Raw genomic sequence first — 13,509 nt, forward strand, 5'->3', positions numbered from 1 at the left:
TATTTCTGCAAACTAAGAGTTTATGATTCATCAGATAGTGCAGCAACTCTCTTCAAAAGATAAAGCCAAAAGACAAGCTATAGGGATTCACACATCTAGCCCTCTGGGGCTGCCCAACTATAGCAGAATTTCCCTCAGCAATAGCAGAGGACGAGAGTGTCTGTCATGGCATTTAATTGTGAGAGTTCAGCAGACCACAGGAAAACAACTCCTTTGCTGCTGCTCAGTTTGGCCCAGGCACAGCTGTAGCTCTCAGCACACAGTTCTCAACACCAAGGGGACACCAGGGTTGTCACTCATCGTTCCCCAGCCCAGTTCTGATAAGACCCTGCACAGATTTAAGCTGCTACTGCTGGCTGAAGAACATTGCATTTCAGTTGCACTATGAGCTGAGCAAAACAAATGCTTGCAAAGATAAACAAGACAAACTCGACTGATGAGACAAATACAGAGTTAAAGAAAAAGAAAAAAAAAATGAAGAGGGTTGTGACACAGCTGGAATGACTGCAGAGGTGCAATTAGAGAACAGTGCATGCCACAAAAAGTCTATGTTAGATCATCACAGCAGCAGCACAGCAGAGTTGGCTTCCCTGAAGCAGCTGTGGGAATCAAGAGCTCACTGTGAGACACACACTGCTACTTACAGCAGCGCCTGGAGCACAGTCCCAAAGCACACAAGTTATATGAACTGCTATAGTACATAAACCAGAACAAAAAGAGGAATAGGAAGGACACTAAGTAAGGCTACAAACAAGATACCACATAGGAGAAGAAAACACCTCACCCGCAGTAAGCAAATGATGAGCATACCAGAGGAAAAATACTAAATGAAATTTCCAGCAGAGAATCCATTTATTCAAATGTACAATAAGTATGAACATATGTATTAAACTTTTTTTAAAAAACATTTAAAAATAACTTAAGAGAAAGAGATTGCAGACAAAGTGCTAAACTTGAAAAATATAACAATTATTCCTCTTTCTTGCTGTGTGTTAGATGGTAGTTTTAATTTTCTGACTGCTTGAAAAAAATGCAGTGTATACCCAGACAGAAATTAATTCCTGGATTTACAACCTTGTGAAAAAAAAAAAAAATAGCTGCAAAATAATATAATTTGCACCCCAGAACACAGCTACAGATTACTACCAATTCCACTAAATATGTGTTCCTTATTAAAGTTATGATTCAATAAATATAACCAAAATCACGATTTACTCCCTTTCTTGGTGTAAGCTAATATTTTGCAAATATGGTCCACTCAGTGTAAACTGTATTGACTTCAGGAAACAGTGAATTCTACCATATATACGTCTCAAATATTTACATACAGTAGCATGGCACTGTTATTCTTGCAGGACATTTTACTACTAATACACACTAGATAGGGACAGGGCTTCACACAGATGTGTACTGTGATGTATTTGCCAACAGACAGAGGGAATTCTCAGTCACAAGAAGTTGACAAAAGAAATACTTGATTTTTGTATTTAAATCTACTTAAATCAAATGCTGGCCAGGGACTCCAGAACACCTGCATGGCCAGCACTACCCAGGAGTGGCAGTAAGTCACAATAAAGACAACATTAAGTATATTTTTGGCAAAGTGGCATATTTCACAAAAGACTGTTAGCCCAACTCCCCCCCAACTGGGCTGTTCAGGCACTGCTTTTCCTCCATGAAACAAATTACTGAGAAGTGTTGGACTTCCAGGGCCTTTCCCAACATGACCATGTGTGTCAAATGGACAGAAATATTTACTATCATTACAACTTTTAAGGAAAAAAATGAATGAAAGATAAATTTTCAACATATTAGTAAAAAGTGAATACTAAGGATTATCTTTCCTTAGTCAGAAGGATGTTTCTGAAGTTGGTTGCTATTTATTAGGACTTCAAACAAGGGCCTCATCAGGCAACTGGCACAAAAGAAAAAACAGCATATTAAATTGAAGAGTGTTTGCTGGTTTTATTCCTGAAGGGTTTTTTAAACATAATTATCTAAACCAAGAGGGTTTCCCCCACATGAAGTAAGGATAGGCTTATAAGGACCTGCACCATCAACTCACCCCGTGCCACACACATTATGAAGCTCATCCACTTTTTCTCTAAATCTGCTTGAACTTGCTTCCTCTTCTCTTTGAGTCTTACTCACAGGAACTGAGAGCAAGGAGGCAGGACAGGTTGTGCATAACATTCCCAAAAAGAATTGCCACACACAGCCCCCACACACCACAGCTATCCTAGATGTGAAAATTCAAGGTGTACCACTATGGGTCAACACAGACAACAGCTCTTTTAAAACAACACTCCCATTTTCCACTATTTTCACACCAGACCTTCCAGTTGTGCTGCTTGCAACAGTGGAATGTCTCTAGCAATGGCAACAGAAGCTGGCAGTCCATTAAAGAAGTTCAGCATGGCACAGAGATGACCAGGGAACTTCTGCTTCTCTCACCAGTGTGGTTGCCCTGACCTGGAAGGGCTGCCTTGAGAGAGAAGGGAGCTCAGGCTCTGGGCTCTGCCATTTCTGGCCCCTTCAAGCAGCCAACCAACAATGGCACCAAGCAATGCCAGCTCAGCAGTTTTTGTGATGTGGAAATGAGACAGCAAGCAACTAACTTGGCACAGACTAAACAGCCACTAGATAAGGACAGCTGCCACTAAGAGCTCATCCGTGTTTGATGTACAGACCCAATGGTAAAATGCTGACATAATTCTGTCATTCTCCTGAGCAGTCTAAATAAGTGTTTGCCTTGCTCATGGTGTTACAGTGTGGGCCAATGCTCATTATGTAAACAGAATTAATTTTTATTCTTTAAAATTAAAAAACAGTAAGTACAAATTACTCTGCACACCAGCCTAATGCCTTTGTACGAATCCCACTCCTGCCCTGTGATTCGAGTTTGGGTTTTAGCACAAAGCAAACACAAGGTTCTGAAAATCTGCCTCTCTGCAGGGAGCGTGTCATGAACAACACACACCTAGGAGTGCCTCAGCTTATTTGCAGTTCTTCTTTGCAGCTTCACCCTAACAGGAAACAGATTTTGTGTAGCTGTGAGGAGCAACAGCTCTGTGACCTTTCCTTTCAGTCTCCAAGGATTCAGGACACGTCTGCCACATTGTCTGTGGAACAGTACGAGTCTCTTCTCACATTGTCGACACATTTCAAGTCTGATCAACTGCAAATTTCTTTTCCAAAGAGGATTTGCTTTAGTTTAGATAATTCTCTCCTATACAAATAAATACAGAGTAACGCTATTATGTCACCAGCTCCTTTTAACAGGAAGCACAAAAGCTAAACAAAACTGAATTTCCTCAGTTTGGACTACATTTCTCCATATTCATCAGTGGCTGGATATCTCCAAAATCACTAGGGCAACCACATTTCAACTGAAGGAAAATCTTAAACACGCTCAGATTCTCAAGTGTGTGTAGATTCGACAGGCTGGAGCCTCATTATGGAAACAGCATGCCATAAATCAGGAATCAGCTGTCAGCAGTATAGTGCATCACCTACATTAAGGGATTTCCAAGATGTAAAAAGAATGTAACTACTTGAATTGAAAAGATAAATAATATAAAAAAAACCCCATAACACAATGCAAGGAACAGCACAGATACTTTAAAAACCTTCAATTTGTCAAATGTAAATTCCAAGGTCAGTTAGCAGCTTTCAGATGCTTCTAACCATGCATGAGAAATCCATTGTCATTGCTGTTAAGTGCATTTGACCCCAGTTAAGTTGAACAGAAGTGACAAGAACTGGATGAACTAAGTAGTGCCTCCATCCTGGAAAAAAATACCCTTTTATCATTAGTTTTCTGTTCATGGCAACTGTGAAGTCTTTTTTCAATAAAGCAGCATGTAATAGGGATTACCACATGATCCTTATGCAAATATTGGACGTATCTGTTATAGTAACAACTACATGATTTTGTCTCTCAGCCATGTGCAATATTTGTCTCTGGTGTGCAAAGAGAACAGCCCTAGGATGTGAGCTTTGAATAGCTTGGGGGAGAAAACCTTCGTCTCAGGTACTTCAGGACGTAGAGGGGAAGGCAGCTCACCAGGGTGATCACGGTGACTTTCCACAAGAACGATAAAGTTGCAATGAAGTAAACATCTGTAAAAAGAAAACAGCATAGAGCTGATGAAGATGGAAGGTATGCTCTGGGAAGACACACAGAAAAGAAAGTTGATCTACCAAAGCTTCTTAGCCAGCCTCACCTTCTCAATCATATGATCCCTGGTTCCTCACTCTTCTGCACAGCACCTTTCAGTAAGGCATGTGACTCCTCACAGGCAAGTGCCTCTACATACCCCATCTGAAACAGGGCTATCCATCCCCTGGCAATACTAAGCTTCCTTTAGATGGACTACTCATTCTGTGACTCTGGAAGTTGCCCTCTGCTACTCTGCAGCTTTGTAGAAGAAGTAGTGACATCTTGTGGTTCCTTAAAAAAAACACCTGCAACAAACCCTACTGATCTGATACTTGCAATTAGACAGCTACTGCTGGAATCTGGAATTCCTTACCATTTTTCCTTTAGTTGGGAAAAAAGGATTAGCTCTGCTCAAAAGAAAGAAAAAAAAACAAAAAAAAAGAGCTCTCCCCCTTAAAAAAAAGCAACAAAACAAAACAAAGAAAACCCCAACAAAACCCCCAAACAAATTCAAATCCACAAGAGAAGGGCCCCAATGAAGCAGATAACGTTTACGAAGCAGCTACTTCAGCCAGTTAAAAGATGAGATCTTTTAACCAAACAACAGAGGCACAATTTTTCAGTCTCAAGTTCAGTTCTCATGGAAATAAAGACCATTATCACATGACAGCTCGTGTGTGGTGGAGGTCTAAAAAATGAGATTCATTGAGCAACACATAGTTTACTGATCAACTTTAAAATGTCCTCCAGGTGTCTTCAAAACAAACAGCTTATTCTGGTCTGACACTGACACTGTAATTATATTGATTTCAATAATAGCCTTTCAATTCAATTTGTGTCCTTACAGTCCTGTTACTATTCACATCATAAAGCAAACGGTTGGAGAAAAGGCATTTAACCTTACCAATAAACTCATGTAAGAAGACAAGAGAAGCTATGTAGCAGGAGAGACTAAGCAGCTCAGCCACTATCATGAGCCAGTGCCACGTCTGGATCGTCAATGCCACCATCAGTAACTCGGTGAGAATCAAGGATGTGAAGGAAATGGCAACAATGTGAACAAATTCAGATTCAAAGAGGAGAAGTGCTCCATACATGATGATGCTACCTGCAAGGGAATGGAACATTTGGGTATTTTATTCAAACACCAGTCTAAGCTCTAAAACCCACTGCTAGGTTTTGGAAAGGCTGAAATATAGCCATGTCTTGAGACTGTTTTTCATGAAATCTGATTAATGTAATGACAATGAATCAGTTACTATTTAGGAGACAGAACTGATGAGAAGACAGGGAAAAGTTACAGCAAAGTTGCCCAGACTTTTATAACAGTCTATCATGTTCATAGACACAGGGAGATAGGAAATTAATACACGCTATTTTGGCAGCTGGAGATTTCTAACAACACGAAACTCTATCCTCCCAGAAAAGCCATTGGTCACCACTCACAAGTTAAAAGATATCAGATACTTCTGTAACCTACTGCACCGCCTCAGTGCCCAAATGGAAAAAGGTGTTGAAAAGTTCAGTGGATACAAGTTAGCCTCTCCCTGCACTACTTTGGCCAAGATCTCACCCCTTTACACTTGCCCCTAAAAAGGAGTAGATATTAAAGCAGTGTTTATGATGTATTGTTTTGTGCTCCCATTCTGGCTAGCCAGGGAATACTCCCAACGCCCCACACAGCCACCTGCACAAATAACTCATGTTAGCAGCATGAGTAATCTGCACCAACATCCATCACACTAGGATGGGAAAACCTGCAAGTGACTAGAGCTTGAGCCACAAAGCTCAAATCCAGCTGTGAACTTTCCAAAATTTAGGACTGCTCAAGTTTTTGGTCAGGCTCATCTCTGCTAGCAACTAGCCCACTTGTTTGGCCTGATGTTTTCTAACTATTTAGCACATCAGAAGTGAAGTCACTTTAACCAAAAATTGTAACCAGATAGTTGTCTTAGCTCAAGAAGAAATCTTTCCCTCAATGCATCACCCCTCTGGCTTTAGCTTTTCACCACTTAGGAGTTTTTCTATAAATGCCTTAGCTTTGCCATCATACTTGTACAGCACCAGAAGACCATAAGCCCTGTCACACGGTTCTACCATATTCAATTTCAGAAGATAAGGCCAAGAAAAGTTTAATATTCTTGGTTTCACTCCCTCCTGAGGATCATAATATCAATTAAATCAGAAAGAATTAGCTGATTATTTTGGCATATATATCCTGCCTCTTGTTGATAAAGGAATTTTTGGAAAACAAGAAATTTTGTCATAGAATTGTATTCCCATTTTAGCATTATATTGCCATGCCATTTATATGTGGTCCATGATTTTCTGAATAACACTTACAGAAAGTATTTGAGCTTGAGGTTACTTGATAGAGACAAATTGAAAGAAAATACCTTTGTAGACATATAGCCCAACGACTACACCCACTTTTGGAAAATGGTGCATTGTAATTAAGGCATTTGCCTGTTTTAGTAGCCTAATTAGAATGTACAGTATATGTACAAAAACCTGAGCTCTACTCTAGTCCTTCATTACAGATGGCTATGAAATAACCAGAATTATTGCCAATTCTAATAAGACACGTTTTATAAAAAATACACAAAGCCACAGAGTCTGTATTTTGCATATTGACTTATAGAACCTGTATAATCTATAGGTTTGAAAACATTCTTCAAAAGAATGGAAGCCACAAGCTCTACTTTATTGATGGAGCAAGTAAGCACTGAAAAGATCTTGAACAAAATTACAAAGGTTGGTCCTAATGGGAAGAGGCAAGATGCTTTGAATTTCTCCATCATTGCTTACAAAAGGGTTGACCAATTGCTGCCAATATGCAGTTTTAGGTTATTTTTTTCCTTTGGTAATTCTGCCAAAGTTTTTTAAGACAAAAAAAAAAAAATCATTAACTGTAGGATGCATTGCTAAAATCACTTCATACCTCAACTTTCTGCAACAGAAACGAATTGATATTCCACACACATTAAAACACCTAAAGGCACAAGCAGAACTCTTACCTTGATAGATGCTTATCAAGACCCATATTAAAAATGTTTTGTATGATAATGGTCGTCCCTAGGGGGAAGGAAAGAAAAAAGACAAAGCTCCATTGGGTTTTCTGTTACAAACATTCACTTACAGATCAACACAGCAATTAACAAAAGTGAATTTGAAGGTGATTTGCAAAGAAAAAACAAACCAACCAACCCTGAGGTACTGTCTCTTTATTCTCGTTTTTTATGATGAGCAAACGAGGCCTGGGACTGTGGAAGCTCACTGCTTGCACAGTACAGTACAACCTCTTCCTTACTGCACACACAATTAATTCGAAGCAAAGATGTCTCATGAGTTTAGTCATTACACTGTGAAATATAAGATGTGTGTATGCATGTATATGAATATACTAATATTATATTTCTAGACACAAACACACAAATCACCATCATATTGAAGGCAGACAGGTTTTTTAAAAAGCATCTCCAGGCAACACAGCTATACCAGTACAAAAACCCACTATGTTTAGACCAGGCCTAAGGATGGTTGGAGAATTAGTGGTTTATGACATAAGAGACAACATGCAAGTGAAACCAGATGGAGAGTTATTCAGGCTGTTGGAAAAACAGGCTTTGCCTCTAAGAGTATCTGTTTAACAGAAATCCTTGAGGGAAAGGATCTGTCGAAGACTCAGTCCACCCTTTCCTTCAATTAAGAAAGATGTTCCCAGTCTGCATACCCCAGTTATTAAAAAAATTTTTCAAGAAAAAAAAAAGAAAAAAAGGAACCAACGACAAGTTTTACCTTCCTGATATTTCTATGGTAAATATCAAATAAAGTTTTCTTTGTCTAAGGAGAAGGACCTGACTCTCATGCTAAACTACAAAAAGGGCACAGCAACCAATCCTTTAGGTCCCCTTTAGATCATCCTGAAGGTAAACTCTGTTCAGGAGACTATGATAACTTACTCCCCCTCCATCAAATGAGCATATCCTTTCCTCTCATCCCCTTTTCTGGCTTCAGGATAGTGCCTAATCCCAAACAATTTCTCTTTCCCCTTTATTTTGGAACAAATTGGTAATATTAAATCCTTAGAATTTCCCACAGAATGGAACTTATTTCCCCAGCCGTTTTTAATAAATTGCATTTCATGTAGCATTCAATAACAAACTGCCAGGAAATCTGACTGTATCTGTTAATTCAAATTTGCCTTTAGAACAATTTTACTTGAAAATGCATTATAAAGCTCTGTGTCTGCTGGTAATATAGCTTACTTTACACATTTGGAGAGCAAGACAGAGATCTTTCCTTAAACTACAACAGACAAACAAGAGTCTCCCACACCTTAAGAAGATCTTTGTACAGCTCTGGGTATAACATTGCAACTTCAGATTTCACATCCTTGTCCAGTACCAGAGAAAACACTGGAAACATTGTGTAAATTGTGGAGTACCTGGGAGGAAGGTAGAAGACCAGTAAATTATCTAAGGTGTAGATGAGCAAACCAATGCTAATCTTCAGAAATGAAATGAAATGAAATGAAATATAGTATTCTTGAAGTGTCAAATGACATACATACAAAGATGTGTAAATGGAATGCACCAGAGTCTTGCATGTAGGAAAAACCCACAGCATTTGCTTTTTGAATGGCCTGATTGGAAACACTCATACACAGATGACTGTTTCAAGTATTCCAAGTGAAGTTACAAGGTTATTAGTTGAGAAAAGGACAGACCATCGCTGCTCACAAGTTTTCTCTACAGTTCAGGCTTGATTCTTTTTGCATCAGAAGGCAATGGAGGTGAATTTTTTTTTTTTAACTATTTAAGCCTATAAAGTCATGGGATCACATTTTAGACAGGAACTGATTCCTCCTGTTAAAGACATTGGGTTATACCCCTGCTTCCTGACACTGTCAGGAGCTGGGCATTGGGTGTCACTGCTGCACAGGCACCAGAGCCTCACAGCTCTCCCTCTGCTTTTCACTAGGCTGTGAGGAGTGTTTCCAGGAGGATGGTTGGTGCCTTATGTTCTAATTGTGATAAACTGTTCTTTTGGAAAGGTTTCTAGAAAGGCTGGCATTGCCTCAGTTGTTTTGTTCAACACAAAAGAGCAGAGAGGAGACAAGGACCACATCCATCTTCTGAAGCACTGTTGTGTAACACTCAGAGTGGAGATGTGCATGCTTTGCATGGAAAATGGACCAAATCTATTCATTATGCACAGGTCTTTCACATTATTAGTAAAAAGTGAGCTCTTACCCAATTATGAGAAAGCCTTGGTAGAGAGGAACTGAAGCAAAGTAAAATACTGATGAGAAAACAGCCTAGAAAAGGAAAGAAGTAAGTTTTTCAGGTGTAAGATACTGCACTAAAAATAACAGCTTAAAAACACATTCTGTTCAAACTGGAACGTACTTGTGGAGGGTTGTCCAAATTCCTGAAATGAAGACAGTAGAATGTAATATCAACCCTTTTTATTGCTACACAAATCTTGGATGAAAGCTGTGTTCAATAGCAAACACTGGAGAGCTGGACTTGGAAAGCTTTTTGTAATGTAATTCCACAGAGAAAAAATGTAAAGAGTTTCCTCCAAAGCCCACTGGTTTGATCAAAGATGTCCAGATGTTGTGAAGGACAGGTGTGTACTTATTTATGTCTGGATGATGACTTCACAATGTAAGAAGACTTAATAATCACTAGTACAAACTCCAAAGAGTTTTGTTTTTTTTTTATCAGAAGTTTGTTACAAATTATTTTACTTTAAAAACCCTTAGCATTTTATAGTATATATCAGGACAGTATAGCATAGGAATGAGTCCCAAAGAATAACCTCTGTCCTTAGCTGTAACCTTTACTGATGTCACCACAGCTAAGAACAGAATTTGGCTCACAAACTCCTGAAATTTCCATCAACTCTTCCAGCCAACTGGTAATTGCATTTTTGTTAAACTGAAGCCCAGCACATATGAACAATGTAAATTGTGAATACAAAATATGTTTATGGGGTTCCCTATGAAATGGAGAGGAACAGACCTCCTCCACATTGCTGCAGCAAGCTGCTGAGCACTTGGGAAGGTGCTTCAGCAGCCTGTGTGGCAAAGGTCCTGTAAATACACAGCACAACAGACTGAGCTTTCAATAACCCCAACATCATCTGAGCTAGGCTTCCCTCAGCTGCTTAATTTCAGTCTCACTATTTGAAGGGTCTCCTTAAAACACATCTGAAAAGAAGCACACTTACTCAGTAGAGAACTTAAGAGCATTGCTTCAGATTTTCAGTACCACCCAGCATTACTAAATGACAGCAAAGAAAAGCTGCACCACAGTAGTGTTTTCTAAGGCAGAATATTGGTTATCCACTTTTGGAGAAGCTGTTGATGTTTGTCCAATATCAGGACTTACGTGCTCATAACCAAGATAACCACCTCACGTTCCAACCCATGAAAATTTCCAGGAGAAGAAACAGTTGTATCCTGAATGAAATGCAGAACTGTTACTTTTTGATTTTGCTTTTTCACCTCTCCACTGAAAAAGCCCTCATGACATTCCATTTACCTGCATTGTACTGATGCACAAGCTCCTGTGGATCACAAACTGACTGAGAGCTGCAGACCTTTTGTAACTGTTCCTTCCATGCACCATTAGTAAACGACCCAAATGTTTAAACTGAGTGATAGAGAAATCAGCTGCAAGTGAGGCCTGTTTTCCTTCCTGTGTACAACAGCAAATAAAAACAGTGAGATCATTTCATTACAGGAAACAAGGAAATATTGTATTATTATTTAGTTATCACAGATAGAATTTCCAAGAAAATTTGCAATACATTAGGTGAGAGAGAAAGCATTAGCTCAGCACTTCTGCCTTCCATTGTGGATTTTATGCAAAGCACCAAAACGTGACGAGAATTCCCATCTGATCCCTGGCCTCCAAATTCTAAGCAATCTGTCTGGATTATGATTCACAACAAGCACATTAATGTGACACATCAAGACAGTTTTGAACACAAATTCTCATTCTCAAAAGTTCACTCAATTTTAATGTTTTGGCTCACTGCAAATCGAGTATCTCCACTGCTGCCAAACTCAGTCTTGCTGCTGCAAGGAGCTCCACGTGTAACAAGTGGAGCTCTAACCCTGAGTTTGCTTTCTAAACTAACACAAATAGCTTTTAATTTTATATGTAGGTATGGTACAGAGGTGTATGTTACCAAAGGAATTACACCTCCATCATTTCGAGCATTTATACATGATTAAAATCCCCCAAAACTAACCACAAGTGTCTGACTTCAGGGAATCTGCCAAGAACCAAATAATGAACTTGAATTCTGTAAACAGCAGTTTCCTTTGTGATCCAATTATTTTTCATGATAAGGTTATTGGTCCGATGATTATTTCTATGGCAGCTTTTTACTTTCTTGAACAAATTTCAAAGGATTCATTTAAGAGTTACTTGTGAACTAGCTCCTGAATTGCCATAGAAAGTCTTATTAAACGTGAGGTAATCTCACCTTTCCTTCAACTCCAACACCACAGTCAGCTTCCTGAATCATGCTAACATCATTCCCTCCATCACCTGCAGACAAGAGCACAAACATTGGCAGTTAAACGATGGGAGCATCTTGCAACCCCACTAAAGAAACTTGCAAAGGACTACAGTATTAGAAGAAACATTTAATGCTATCAACAAACGTAGGATTTTAAATAGAAATGGGGAATTTAAATTATTTAAGAAGTTTTTTTATACAGAAATTGAAGGATCACTTTATCTGACATGCCACTGAAGCTTCCATGGGCAACATTTCATCTTCTAAGTTATCTCAGAACACCATCCCCTAACTCAGCAGTTCCAGGTTTTATGAGATAATACAGAACTCTTCACTCAAAAGAGGAACTAATGAAAGATACCATTCTTCATGGTCACTCCTCCCTAGCTATTCCCTTACCTACTGCACAGGTGAGTTTGCCAGTCCTTTCCTGGAGCAATCGCACAATTTGGGCCTTCTGTGTTGGAGCACATCTGCAGCACACAACAGCAGGGCACTGGCAAGCCAGTTCCATGAACTCATACTCATAGTATTTCAGACACACCTAATTTACAGAGATCAGAAGCGTCACCAAAAATTGTGCTATGTAAATTTATTTTAAAAAATATATATATCCTAATTCAGCAACAGTTTTGGGACTGCTCCTGAAAAGCCTGAGATTTTTTGAGCTTACCTCCAGTGAGTCACCAGAAATGACAAGAGCGCAGTCGTGTTTCCGGCGGAAGGCGTTCAGCTCTAGATGGGCTTCTCCACGGTTAGTGACCTGGAGAAAAAGATGGGAACTGAGGAAGGGTTTGCCTCGTTGGGTGAAAAAAACAAGCAAACAAGCCCCCGAGGTAGAAAAAGTAACATGGACAGGCAGCACACTGAGTTATGCAGAGCACAGAGGCAGATAAACAAAGGCTCAGGGGATAGAGAACTGAGTCAGGAGAATAAAAATATTATGGGACTACTGCTGGAAAACAGTTGTGATCCCAGCATCCCTCCTGTCCCAGAATCTGGAGTCATGAACAAGTTCTGAGAAAGGGCTACATGGGTGCTACTCACTAGTCTGAATATATGGATGTCCTGTGTCCGTGTCACCAAATGTGCATTCTTGGCTGTACATGTGGCTGTCTCTAACTTATCCCCAGTCAGCATCCACACCTAAAATCCAAATATTTAATGGATTAAATAAAAAACTTAACAACCACATCTGCAGGACATCTAGATGCGCCACTTGCCAGTTCAGGCATATAAAATGACTGTTAGAATATACAGAGAAACTATTTTTCTCAAATAGCCCTATTTTAAAATGTACAAGAACATTCTCACAGATGAATGAAAGCAAAGCTTTTAAAGAGGCTGAAACACAAAAGAGTGCCCAAAATACATATAACATTTTCCCACCTGCACTATTTCAAGATTCTGCTGATAAACCCACAAAATGCAAGCTGAGGAATGTGTATTCGTGTGTTAATGTGTCCCACCCCACCTATTTCTTGTATGCTGAAATAAGCAGGCCTTGCTGCAGAAAGATCCCTCATGGCCCTGCCTGAAAAGTGGATGATGCAACTGGGGTTAGCTCACTGCTGATGTGTGCGTCTGGAACAGACTAAGTTGGTCAGAGTTTGGCTTCTTTTGTTTGTTTGGTTGGTTGGGGTTTTTTTTTTTTCTATTTTGCTTTTTTTAAATATACACTGCTCCTTTTATTTCATGTGAAGGAGGGGGGCACATTAGAAAGTCATGTCAGCAGCAATACCCTGTTATAATCTGGCAGGGATATCCCTCAGCAGTGTAAATATATCAGAGTTTGTTTTGGTTTTTCC

The 13,509-nt window shown here is 39.4% G+C and overlaps 1 protein-coding gene across 1 annotated transcript in view; it reads right to left on the reverse strand.

The window, feature by feature from the left end:
• Positions 1-830: 830 nt before the first annotated feature.
• Positions 831-13,509, reverse strand: part of ATP9A (ATPase phospholipid transporting 9A (putative)) — a 57,121-nt gene continuing 44,442 nt past the window's right edge. Inside the window, exons 19-28 of the mRNA XM_030462997.1 lie at positions 12,749-12,847; positions 12,375-12,464; positions 12,101-12,245; positions 11,666-11,730; positions 10,714-10,869; positions 9,418-9,482; positions 8,501-8,609; positions 7,180-7,237; positions 5,067-5,270; positions 831-4,122 (exon numbers count right to left, since the gene is read on the reverse strand). Of these exons, the coding sequence (XP_030318857.1) occupies positions 3,986-4,122; positions 5,067-5,270; positions 7,180-7,237; positions 8,501-8,609; positions 9,418-9,482; positions 10,714-10,869; positions 11,666-11,730; positions 12,101-12,245; positions 12,375-12,464; positions 12,749-12,847 (1,128 nt within the window). The 3' untranslated portion in view covers positions 831-3,985. The remainder of the gene's footprint in view (positions 4,123-5,066; positions 5,271-7,179; positions 7,238-8,500; positions 8,610-9,417; positions 9,483-10,713; positions 10,870-11,665; positions 11,731-12,100; positions 12,246-12,374; positions 12,465-12,748; positions 12,848-13,509) is intronic.

Source organism: Calypte anna, chromosome 20, assembly GCF_003957555.1.
Source record: "Calypte anna isolate BGI_N300 chromosome 20, bCalAnn1_v1.p, whole genome shotgun sequence".
Taxonomy (NCBI): Eukaryota; Metazoa; Chordata; class Aves; order Apodiformes; family Trochilidae; genus Calypte; species Calypte anna.